Source organism: Benincasa hispida, chromosome 8, assembly GCF_009727055.1.
Source record: "Benincasa hispida cultivar B227 chromosome 8, ASM972705v1, whole genome shotgun sequence".
NCBI classification, from domain to species: Eukaryota; Viridiplantae; Streptophyta; class Magnoliopsida; order Cucurbitales; family Cucurbitaceae; genus Benincasa; species Benincasa hispida.
This window is the reverse complement of record NC_052356.1, coordinates 17741162-17753641: the sequence shown is the minus strand read 5'-3', so window position 1 is coordinate 17753641 and position 12480 is coordinate 17741162. Positions and strand designations below refer to the sequence as shown.

The 12480-nt window shown below is 32.8% G+C and overlaps 1 protein-coding gene across 4 annotated transcripts in view; it reads left to right on the top strand.

Annotated features, from left to right (window-relative positions):
• LOC120082978 (transmembrane protein 185-like) overlaps nucleotides 1-11286 on the top strand; it is a 25188-nt gene extending 13902 nt beyond the window's left edge. For 2 of the 4 annotated variants that reach the window (XM_039038437.1, XM_039038436.1), the window contains exons 7-14: nucleotides 2856-2901; nucleotides 5515-5764; nucleotides 5844-6049; nucleotides 6176-6250; nucleotides 7449-7509; nucleotides 10215-10295; nucleotides 10712-10791; nucleotides 10882-11286. In XM_039038437.1, coding sequence (XP_038894365.1) covers nucleotides 2856-2901; nucleotides 5515-5764; nucleotides 5844-6049; nucleotides 6176-6250; nucleotides 7449-7509; nucleotides 10215-10295; nucleotides 10712-10791; nucleotides 10882-10960 — 878 coding nt within the window. In that variant the 3' untranslated portion in view covers nucleotides 10961-11286. Of the gene's footprint in view, nucleotides 1-2855; nucleotides 2902-5514; nucleotides 5765-5843; nucleotides 6050-6175; nucleotides 6251-6369; nucleotides 6452-7448; nucleotides 7510-10214; nucleotides 10296-10711; nucleotides 10792-10881 lie in introns of those variants that run through there. The other 2 variants (XR_005483346.1, XM_039038438.1) reach the window with 2 other exon arrangements.
• The last annotated feature ends 1194 nt before the right edge of the window (nucleotides 11287-12480 follow it).

The following is a 12480-nucleotide window of genomic DNA, read 5'->3' as shown; positions in this document are numbered from 1 at the left end:
GAGATTTTTAAATTCAAAATTGAAATAGAATATAAATATAGCAGATTTTTTTTTTTTTGTAAATAGAAAAATTAATAAAGAAAATAAATAAAATATAAAAGATGGAAATAGATATAAAAATAAAAAATAATTAAAAGTGCCCATTGAGAGCTGAATTATGATATATAAAAAAATTAATATACATATTGAAAATTAAAATAATATATAAATCTAAATATCGAAGAATTTTAAAATTCAAAATTAAAATAACATATAAACATAGCAGAATTATTTTTGTAAATCGCAAAAATAATGAAAAACATAAATAAAATATAAAAGATGGAAATAAATATAAAAACAAAAGATAAATAAAAGTGCCGATCTTGAAAGTTGAAATTTGAAATATAAAAAAAAAATTAATATACATATTGAAAATTAAAATAATATATATAAATCTAGATATTGGAGAATTTGAAACTTAAAATTAAAATAAAATATAGATATAGCAGATTTATTTTATTTTATTTTTATTATTTTTTTTTTGTAAATAACAAAATTAATAAAGAAAATAAATAAAATATAAAAGAAAAGAAAAACAAAATAAAAGTGCTCATCTTGGGAGTTGAACACACAACCAAGAGGTGGAAGGATAATATGGGCATGCATAACTACCAATAGACTAAGGTTGCATTTTGATAAATAAAAGAAAGTATTATATAAAACAGAAATGGAACAGAGATAAACAACTTTTTGTAGTTTCTCAAATTTGGCCTCATTTTTAGAAACTTTTCTCAAATTTTAGAAACAAGAAACGAGGCGGTTATCAAACAAATCCGTTTCTTAAAAAATGAGAAACAGAAACAGGAAACAAGAAACGGGAACGATATCAAATAGGCCCTAAAAAGTGTATATATTATGACGAACACAATTTAATACATCTATGGCTTGTCAACCTCAAAATTAATAAACAACTATCTAGCCAACATTACACGATTTGTAGCAAGGACTAAAAGTGTTATGACAGATAGGAATCTAAAAAGATATTATTCCGAAATGCAGTCTAGGTCAAATCTTAAGAACCAAAAGTGTACTTTCTAGAAAAAATATTTTTAACAGAGAGAATGTCATTCAAATATTGGGAGGTCCTATGATGAAGCCTCATTCTGCTTTACTTTGGCTTTTGTGGTCAAAGATTTGCTTGCTGGAATTTGGTTCGAAAGGAACCCAAGTGTCTTTCATGAAAAATCACCCATGGGGCTCGTTGGTTATGAAGTTGCAAGACTAATGCATCCGCTTGGTGTTCTCTTTCCAAGCTGTTCTCTAGTTTTTGGGGCAAAATATTTGTTTTGATTTGTAGTGGTTTTATCTTCTTTGAATAGTTAAATATTTTTTTTAATCCGTTGCTTTTATTCTTCTAGTTCAAGCTTTTATTATTTTTCCTTTATGTTTCATTCTAAGTTGAACATTAGATTCTTTTCATTATCAATCAGAGGTTTGTTTCCTTACCCTCCAAATGTCCTTCCAGATGAGTTACTTTTCAAAGGTTTTTCAAACTCTTTGGATATTGCAAGATTAATTAAAGTGAAACGAGATGAAGATGTGTTTTAGGTATCTGACATTGTTGAAGATTGTGCTCCCATTCAGTCAGACAAGGAAACCAATTTTTTTTAAGAGGTTTAGCTTACCCTAGGGAGTCTTAATTGCCCTTTGGAAGACCATTAGCAAGAGTGTGGGAGTATATGAGTAGGAAGGAACAATCTATTTTCTTTATCTGAGTTTTGAACTTTTGGTGTTCTCATAGTGTGAAAAGGAGTCTGTGCTGCCTTAGGGCAATTTTCCATTCAATAATACTGATGAAGGAGATACCTTACATAAGCTCACTGAAAATACTTGTCAAATTTACAATTCTTTTTAAAGCTGCTTTTTTTAATGTTTAAAATTAGCTATGATATAGGAACTAATTATACGAGTAAAATGAAAAATAAAATGAAATCAGGGTAAATACACTCTTGATTTATTGGATTTGAACTCAGTTTCTATTTGGTACATAATTGAAGTTAATTTCTATTTGGTCCTGAGGTTTTACAAGTGACTTGTTTGGTCCCAAAATTTGAGTTTGATTTTTAATCAGACCTTAGATCTTGAAATTGGTTTTTGAATACTCTCTAAGTAGAGTTGACCATTAGTTATTATAGTAGAGTGATGACATGACAGGCTGACTAGACTCGGCCTTTGCTAATGTATATATTTCAAATGACTTGGATCTTTTCTTTTTCTTTTTCTTTTTCTTTTTTTTAATACTCCCCACTAGAAACCAATATCAAACCTCAGGTGCCAATTTGAAATTAATTTAAACATTTGGGACCAAACATGTCCCTTCTCAACCTCAAGGACCAAGTAGAAACTATATTCAAATCTCAAGCACCGAGAGTCTTATCCCTGAAAACCTAGGGACTAAATAGAGACTAAGTTTAAATCTCAAAAATCAAAAGTGCATTCTATCTGTAAAATAAATTAGCTTAATTTCAAAATGGGTTGTAGCCCATAGTATCCTTTCTGTGAACAAGAATATACCATTGATAGTTGATATCCATACATACAACCGGAACTTTGGGATCAAACAGCAGAGAAACTTGAAAAAAGTATATACATCAAGGAGACTCAGTAAACCATTATTAAATGGGTCGTGGCTTGTAATATTTGTTCTGTTAACAGGAACATATTTTTGATATGCATGTAAGACACGGGATCTTTGGGAACAAGCAGTAGGGAGACCTTCAATTGCGCCCCCCCGGGGGGGAAAAGAGTGTAAACTTTAGGGAGACTCATTAAACGTTCACATACTGATATAAAAGTGCTCTCCTTTTTTATGACAGGCAGTGTAGCCACTCTGGGCTGGTGGGATTTATTTATAAATTTCTGGTACGTTGGCTTTGAGTTTGCTTGATATGTCCACTAAATTTTTTTTTGGTTAAATTGCAAGTTCATTTCCAAACTTTCATGGTTATGTTTATTTAGTTCTCATACTTTGAAAAGAAAATTTTAGTGGATGTTGAAGTGTGTAGTTTACATAAAATGTATATCCTCGATCAAAAGGTTTGAGATTCAAATCCCCCACCCTATGTTGAATTAGAAAAAGACATTTTTAATAGATCCTTGAACTTTGTCCTTTCTTATAAGACTGAGATATTAACTTGTTTCGCACTCACATGCCATGCTAATTTGTGTTATTTAAGAATGATGTAATCGGTTTCTCAATTTATATGGAATAAAGATATTTTGTATTTTAATATATAATAATACAATCGTAAGATACAATACATAGTAGAAAGACATCAATGCATAAAAGAAAACAATTAGAATAAGAATAAAATTATTAATGTAGCATATTTACTATCAATACCGACCTTCAAGCTGATTTAAATATATCTTTCATTGTCAGCTTGTCAATCATTTATTGAATTGTACTTTTGGTAGTCCTTTAGTGGTGTAAACCAAAACAGCTAACTGTTCACTAACTAACTTTTATTCTAACTCCCCTAATTTTATTCTTACACCAATACAACTTTTGGTGTAAACCAAAACTCTAATTTTGAATCAACATCAATTCTCTCTTAAATGAGGGGAGAGGTGTTCTATTTATAGGAAAATTGATTACAAGGCTGAATAACAACTAACTAACAAGTAACTAACTGTTCACTAACTAACTTTTATTCTAACTTCCCTACATTTATTCTCGGTACACCATTTAGTCAACATATTGGCAATTTGCTCTATACTAGGGGCATAAGGAATGCACAACTCAGTTTTCCCTAAGTGTTTGTGAACTTTGATATGCTTTGTGCTATCGGGTAGAACCAAATGATGGGTTATAGAGATGACAATCTGGTTGTCATAGTACACATGTATAGTTGTCTTTTGAAAGACCTTGAATTCTTGATTATTTTACAGCTAATTAACATATTTACAACCAACACACTGCCCCTTAAGCTAGTTTAAATATCTTCCTTGCTAGCTTATCAAACTGTACTTTTGGTAGTACTTTAGCCAACACTTTGTCTATTTGTCCTCTATGTTTGGCTAGCAGTGACGATTTATAGCATATATTTCTTGAATGTTCCTTCTCAAAATGCTGTTGGCATCAATTAGGAGCCATTGGGGGCACCAACTAGAAGTTGATGGAGTGGGTTATTCTTAAATCACCAATTGACCTAAAAGCTTAAGCTAGTGGGTGAAGGTTAATTTAATTATATATCATCTCTCACTCCCCCTCACTTTTGGGCTTGAAATATGAAGAAGAGCCAAACAAGTGGAAATAATATTAATTGGGGAGGAAACAATGTTGCAGGAGGTTGCTCATAGGACATCCTGAACCAACCTGCTCTGGTACCATCTTAAATCATCAATTGACCCAAAAGCTTAAGTTAGTGGGGAAAAGTAAACTTTATTATATATCATCTAACAGTTATTATAGCTCACTCCATGTTTAGGGCACCAAATAGAATAGTGGTGTATATAACTATTTATAACCTACAATTAAGTACAATGAATACTATTTCAAAGCCAAGAGTATTTACTATTTTTCGCTCATCATTTCTTTTGTTCTTTGCTACAATGTTTACTATTCCCGACCCAACCAAATATAGTTTACACCTCAAACACAAACTATTATAATCCAGACTAAAATAGTCGCACCCCAAACACTAGCTATTATAACCCACTAATTATAATAGCCCCTGACTATAGTAACCAACTTAGTGCCCCAAACATCTCTCTACTCTCCGTGTTTCATCTGCCCCCTAAAGTCTCTTGCCGCCTAAAACTCCGCCAAGAAAGCGTAGCTTTACGTTTAATCCTATGTGCCCAGAGAATGCTATGCGTTCTCCACTTTCGGACCTAGCAAAGAGAGAACGTGTTTTTTCCTCTGAGTTTCTCTCTCATTCGCGGAGCGAAGAAAGCGGGCTATGCCCCAGCTAAGTCTTTTGCAGTTCATTAAAAGAGAATGTTGTTTAAGATCTGGTCTGTCTTTTGATAGTTCAACCTAAGCTATCATGGTCTAACGTGGTTAAAGCTAGTCTCTCGAAGATTTGGTTTGAAAGGAATCAAAGGATTTTTCACATTACGATTCTCTCGTGGATGGTTTGGTTTGGTGAGAGTGTGCTTCTTCATGGTGTTCTTTGTTTTCCAAACATTTTGCCGCGTATTCTCTTGAAGATGTTTGAGTTGGAACACTTTTAATTTCCAGCTTAATTTGCTTGGTATGACTTGTTATTTTTCTTGGTTTTTTTGGTTTTTTGTGTTTTGAGCGCCTCTTTCTTTTTTTCACTATAAAGGTTCATTTCCTTTTCAATTTGTTTTTTTACTTCTTTTTTCTCATTACAAAAAAGGGGGGGAAAAAGAAAAAACCTATTAGAAACGAGGACTAAAAACAAAACTTTAAGGAACAACCTTATAATTTTTTCGTAATTTTTCTTCGTCGTATAATTGTTCTTGAGTACTTGTTATCTAAAACAGTTTCTCCTTAAAAATCTGCAGTATAGCTGAGTGCTTTGGATTTCTTGTTTCCACGAAGTGGTATAATCCTATGATTCATAGGCACTCTCTCGTTACAGAATCAAGTTCCTCTTCGCTGACTATTAGATACCTTGACTGGGATAGAGGTGTGGTGGTTTCCTCTGATGGGGTTCAACCTCAAGTCAGAGTTTGTAACCTGCAGGACATCGGTGGACACATCATGAAGGTTCCTTTTATCATTTTCCAAATCCTGCTTTTTATGCACTTAGAGGTAAATTTTTGAAACGATCAGTATTAAATGAAAATTTCTCGAGTTTCTTGGTTTCTCATTAAATAATTTTCAATTTCAGGGAACCCCAAGGAGTGCTTCATATATTCCTTGTCTGGTTCTGTTCTCTCCTCTTTTCTTACTGCAAGGACTGGGTTTCGTGTTTGCGGCGTATAGGTCAATGGAAAAAATTGTAATATTACTAGTTGGTGCTCCTACTTCTGTAAGATATCTTGACCTAAGGTCAAAGGCTCGTGAACTTTTAGGGTTCATGCACCATGGATCGAGGTAAATTCTAGATTTTTTGTGTTTTTGGTTAGTTGATTCCCAGTTATGCAACTGGAATTGAATGTAGAATTTACAGGATTATAGATATTATCCTTTCTTTTGAATCAATTTCCTCATTGTTTACAGGTTGCTAGGTTGGTGGTCAATCGATGAAGGTAGTCAAGAGGAGCAAGCTAGACTTTATTCAGCTGGGACTTCTGGGTTTGTTTTCGGCCTTACTTAACTTACACTCTGATTCTAGGTTTTATCTGAGGCCATGTATACTTCAGTATATGATGCTATTGTTTTTTTTCTTAATTATTTCTTTTCCCTGTGACTAGTGTATCTGGTGCTCCATTGCATTATGCTCATGGTTTCTCTCTCTAATCCATCGGAGGAGGCTTCGCCCCTGCTAGGACCAATGTAGTGAAGCCATAATGGTCTTCATGTTATTAAGTTTTCTTAATTTAAGGAGAATAAAAATATCTTTGTATTTCAATGGTTCAATAGTAAGATACATAGCCTGCTTGTATAAGAGAGACTTTGATACACTAAAGGAAAGAATAAGAATAAGGATAAAATAAAATCACTAATGATTACACCTGATTAACATATTTAGAACCAAATTTGATAACTTTGCTTTAGTACCAAGGTCTTCTCGTTCAGCCGTTGCCTCTTCGAGTCCTGTCTCTTATACACATCTAGATGTGTATCTCAACTCTACACAAACTAAGTCAGACAAATTAAATCCTTTCCACCTATCCAATTTCTTTCTGAATCTTATCGATTATTGGCTGTTAAAAAGAAACTTCCGTTGAATAATCACCAAGTGGAATCCCAAGATACGTAGAAAGTAAAGCTTCGATCTTATAATGCAGCTGAGAGGAAGTTGACAGCAACTAATCTTCATCCACATTAACACCAGCCAAAGCAGATTTTTCCTGGCCAGAGAACCACTCAAACAACTCAATGGTTTTAATGAGTGCAACCAACATCTCATCATTGTATTTACAAATCATAAATTATATATCAAGTTTTCCTCGTAATTTATAAATTATATATTTGAAATTTCCTGATTTCTTATATTATTCCTTTGACCAAACAAGTTGCATATATATATACAAGGGAAAGAAACCTAATACTATAAGGAAAAAAGAACTAACCTAACAATAGAAGGAAACAATCTAACTTAGAAAAATCTTTAAATAACACAAACTAAAAAGATGATAATTTCCTATTTCCACAATTATAAAACTACGCCTAACTATAAATTACAACAATATTTCTTGTAATATTGTGGAACTTGTGCTTTATTTGAAGAACTTGTATATATGTCTAGTTATTTTTCATTGTCCTTGATACAAAGAAATACATTCTTCATTACTTTCTGTTTCTTATCCTCTTTACTATTACTACACAGGTATGATACTTTCACACCAGAGTCTGTAAAGAAAATGACCAAATCCAATCTCGTTGATGAGGTAAAGAGAACATTTCCCAAGTTGAATGTTTACTCTTAGAGATAAGCGAATTTATTTCTTCCTTAAGATTTGAACGTCCCATGCCCTGAATATTTTGGTTAAAGTCCACTTGAATGTTCCTAAGCATGCACTCGAGGAACAAGAAGGCAAAAATAAGCAATAGCGTTATCTTTGTTTTTTGTTTTTTGTTTGTTTGTTTTTTTTTTTTTTTTAATGAAGACATGGCCAAAATATAAAAAGAGAATTATTCTGATGCAATCTTTGTTTTTTGTTTGTTTTTTTTTTCTAATGAAAAGACATGGCCAAAATATAAAAAGAGAATTATTCTGATGCAATCTAAGATGACTATTTATGGAATAACTTTCCAAATGACATAATTATCTGTTTATTTTTAAAATAGCAATAGAGATTGGCATGACTTGCGTATCCAATTCCCAAGATCTTCCCTCCTATGTATGTGTCTCCAATAATCCTCCCATCAAACAAAAGCTTATTGAGAATTTCCATTAGAATAGTCATTCATCTATCTGCCTTCTACCACATCAAGTGGTTGCTCTTATCCAGCAACTCCTCTTGGTGTATTCTCTTCATTGTATCGCTTATTGAATAGGGCTTTAACTATATATCTCATTTTGGTGAATAAACACCAAACACCAATCACGTTGATGCACCCTTAACAACTATCTCATCAATTTTTCTCAACCATCTTCTTACTAGAGCATGTCTTGATAAGAACCAGAGCACCTCTAGTACCAAATGATAAGAAACCCTAGTGCGAGTAAATATAAGAACCCATCATCGAATTTGAACCCTTATTAATACTACTCACTTAAATCCCAAATTCAGATTGTGTCAGCTGAAGGAAAAGATGGAAGGAATTTTACCTTGCTGATCATTGATCAATCTGTTGGTTATAAATACGTTAATTAGTTGTAAAATCATTTATGATTTTATTTTATGATTATTTCATTTTATGTATTGAGCCTTTCTTCTATATAAGAAGGGTATGTACTTTACGTTCATTGGAACAAGCTCATGGCTTAAGAAGCAAGATATGCAACTTCGTTTTAATCTCCAAATCTGAATTCTAAAGGAACACCATGGATAGTCATTTATAGCCTTCAAACTAAGCCCTAGAGCAACCTATGGTCAATTGAGGGGTTGTAACTCTCATGCCAATCAATACCATAATGGCCACTAGCTAAATTTGTAACCTAAAACATTGAAAACAATACTTTGAAACTGAAAAATACGTTGAAATGAAAGCTTAAAGTTTAAAGTTAATAGTTCTTTTGTATTTGTTTGAATTTGAGACTTTCTTTATGAAAGATGTGGTCACTAAGCAAGTTCTTCCTACATTCTGGTCACATTTGAAGTGGTTTGAGCGTTCTATTTTTGAGCTCCTTCAGTATTCAAGTCATCATTTTCTTTTCCTTGAAAAATGGTTGATGTAATAGGATTGTGATAATTTGGTTAATTCAAATAAATCTTGGTTAATCTTCAAATAATAACATTTTAGTTACCAAATTAGTTTTTAGTTTCTTTTTAGTTATCCTAATTAGTCCCCCCTTTATTAGATTTTTTCATTGATAATAAAGATTTTGTTTGGATTCTTAGAGATTTCTCTCCTTTGATCATTTAGACACCAATGGTTGTGATGTCTTTGGTGCAACAAAGATTTCAAAATTTCGTTGTTTATCTGCCTGGATAATGTGATGCATTGTTTGGCCTGGGAACTCCAAAATAGGGCTGGCAGTCATTTTTGGGAAAGCTCAGTAGCTTCTCTAAGAAAATGGACACAGAAAATCTATTGCAACAATATTCTTTGACGCGTCAAAAGGAGCAGATCAGGAATCTATGGGTGATTTCAATGGTTGGAATATTGGTTCAAAAAACCAAAGTTATTATTAGTCCTCTCTTTTAGCAATCTATGGGTGGTAATATGGTTCGTATCAGTGTTGGAACTTGGTTCAAAACCAAAGTTATTAACCCTCACTTTGCTGATAAAGCTCTGATTAAATTCGACAATGGAAACTTGGAGCAGATTATTCATTGCTTTGGAGTTGGATCACCATTAAGAATCTTCCACTAGATTATTAGCGTAGAAGTACTTTGAAGCCATTGGTGCCTGCTTTTGGGCTTATGAGGGAAAGGAACAACATAAATTTTAAGAGTGGGAAGTGACTCGGGGGATTCTGGGCCAGGACTGAATATTTCCCTTGGTGATTGGTCGCAAAATTAGTTTGTTATTATTTGCCAGATATTTTGTGACCTGATTGGATTCCCTTTCTTTAACGAGACATTCTTTTGGGGTTTTTGTTTGTTTGTTTATATCTATGTATTGTATTTTTTCAATTTTTCTCCATTAAAGTTTAATTTCTCATACAATTTAAATATGGTTTTTTATTTTTATTTATTTATTTATTATTTTTTTTGAAAAGGAAGTGAGATCTTTCATTGATATAATGAAAAGAGTCTAATATTCAAAATACAATAAAATAGAAACTGAAAACAAAAGCAGGAGTGAAGACACAAACTAATTAAACTGAAACTATGAAAGCATTCCAATTCAAGCAAATGTCTTATATAGAATATTTAAAGAAAGCCTTAGAATGAGAGCACCATGAGACTTGGTCTTGGTCAAGTGAATTACCTGGAAATATTAGTCTGTCAAGTGTTTTCTTTATTTTCTTCTCTCATTACAGATATGGAGATTACAAGCCGCATTGAATCAACAGACGGAAGTTACGAAATTGAGCCGGCAGGAACATGAAAAACTTCTAAATGTAACTTTTTCCGACTTAACAATTAGCCTGGTTGTCTAGTTCTTTGCCATGAAACGTATGACAGAAAGAGAAGCTGTTATTTCTGGGATGGAAACTTTTAAATGTTTTCTTGCGAACATAGCTTGCTATATTTGAGAACCTTTTTTAAATTAAAATCAAAATCAATTTGTTTAGATACAAACTCTGTTAATAATCTCAAGAATATTTCACGTTTAGCTAACTTCAAGCACCCTCTCTGGTCAGAAACCAAATGTGCTTTTGTGTGTGTGTGATAAGTTCGNTGCTTCTTGTGTGGAATTAGGTAACTTGTGGAGAAGTTGATTCATTTATTACATTTATTATAGTGGTTGGAAGAGAGTGAGTTTGCTGTCTTTTCTCGCAGAATTTATTAAATTCTTGATTCCTTAATCTTTCAGGAAAAGATTCTTTGTAGAGTGTGCTTTGATGAACCCATTGATATGGTTCTTCTTCCTTGTAGGCATCACATTCTCTGCAGGTAATTTTCACCTTCCCCTTTGTTGACCTTTTGCTGTTTTTATTGACTTTTCTGTCAATTTGACTGTGTTTATGTCAAATGGAATTTCAGCTCTTGTTGTGAGAAATGTAATCGCTGCCCCATCTGTCGGGAATCGATAGAAGAAAGGCTGCCTGTTAATGATGTTTAGAACAGAACACAAGCCCTCATATTTGTCGGGCTTGCGATATTTTTAGATGGGACAAGCATCAACAGTGTCTGACATGGTGTGTAAACAATCTGATTAGTTTGAAAGTCATCGAGTGTGTTCATTTTGATATGTAGATGCTTTTGATTGTAATGGAGAGTCGATCATCTTTTCAACCCATTGTGCCATAGAAAGTTCACTCAAATTTGTAAATTTGTGAAACTCATATAATAGTATTTATGCGATGATATTGATGATTAACCAAGTCAACTATGTAATACCTTGACATTTTGTGAAAAATTACCAATAGTGATAATACTTTAACTATCCGTTTTGCCTATTTTATCAACAGTAGTTTGATATCTTATACCATTTTATGAAAAATGTTATGGAGTTGAATCTCAATGAAGGTGGAGTGAATTTGTAAGAAATGTATGCATTATTTGTTAGAAAAAGAGATTTTTAATTAATCAATTTGAGTAGGTTAGCTTCAACCTAAATTAATCACGTGTAGCTGTTACACTTGCACTCGACAATATAATGGCTTCAAAGTCTTTAGATTACGGACATGGCTAGCCAAAGGAGACACCGTATGCCTAACCCAGCTCGAAGCCATGACATCCAAAAACCCATCTAATAGGAAGATCAGTGGACGTCTCGATACTCCCGCATCCGTATCAAATCCTAATGGACTATGGTCATAGGTATCCCTTGCATGAAAGAATAAAGGTTGTCAAAACCATCAATCATCAAACACAATTTATAATTAACTGATTAAGAACTACTAAAATTTCGTAAAATTAGTAGATCCGGTCGAACCATAAGGGCACATATGATTTCTATAAGCTAAATTTGTCCAAGGAAAATAGTTAAAATGGCAGTTTTGACAGGTAAAAAGAAATGCAAGTAAGATGGTTGATGAAATAGTATAAAGGGATAAGAGTCGAGCTTACTAGATTAATTCAGAGATGGTTGGGCTACTTAATGGATTTTGTTCATTGATTAATCACAAAATTATGACATCTTAGTTTAAGGTCTCATCTGATTAGTTGGACATGATAGTGTTCCATGCTAGATGAAATCTCCTAATTCAATTAATTAAACATATATAATCTCTAAACTAACTACCAAGTTGAGCACGATAGCATTCCATTCTTGCCGATTGGCCGCATTAAGTTTGGGAACAATTAAGATCCACCAATCAAATTGGCTAGATTCAACTTAGCATTTTTCTAAACTTAAGGTCGTTTATGTATTAATGTAAAAGACATAGGGAAGATGTCTTGAATCAACACAAACACAATCGAACTTATTTGCTAATCAAACTAAGCATGAAATCATTATAATTACGAATAATCAAAGCATACACATAACATACACACACAATCCATGTTATAAACGACTAATTTGACACATTAATTGAGCATACATTGCACAAATTCAAGCAGAGTATGAAACAATACAACTAAGAAACACATATGCACATTGTTCAAAATCTCACAAAACCCATAATTTAAAGCCCA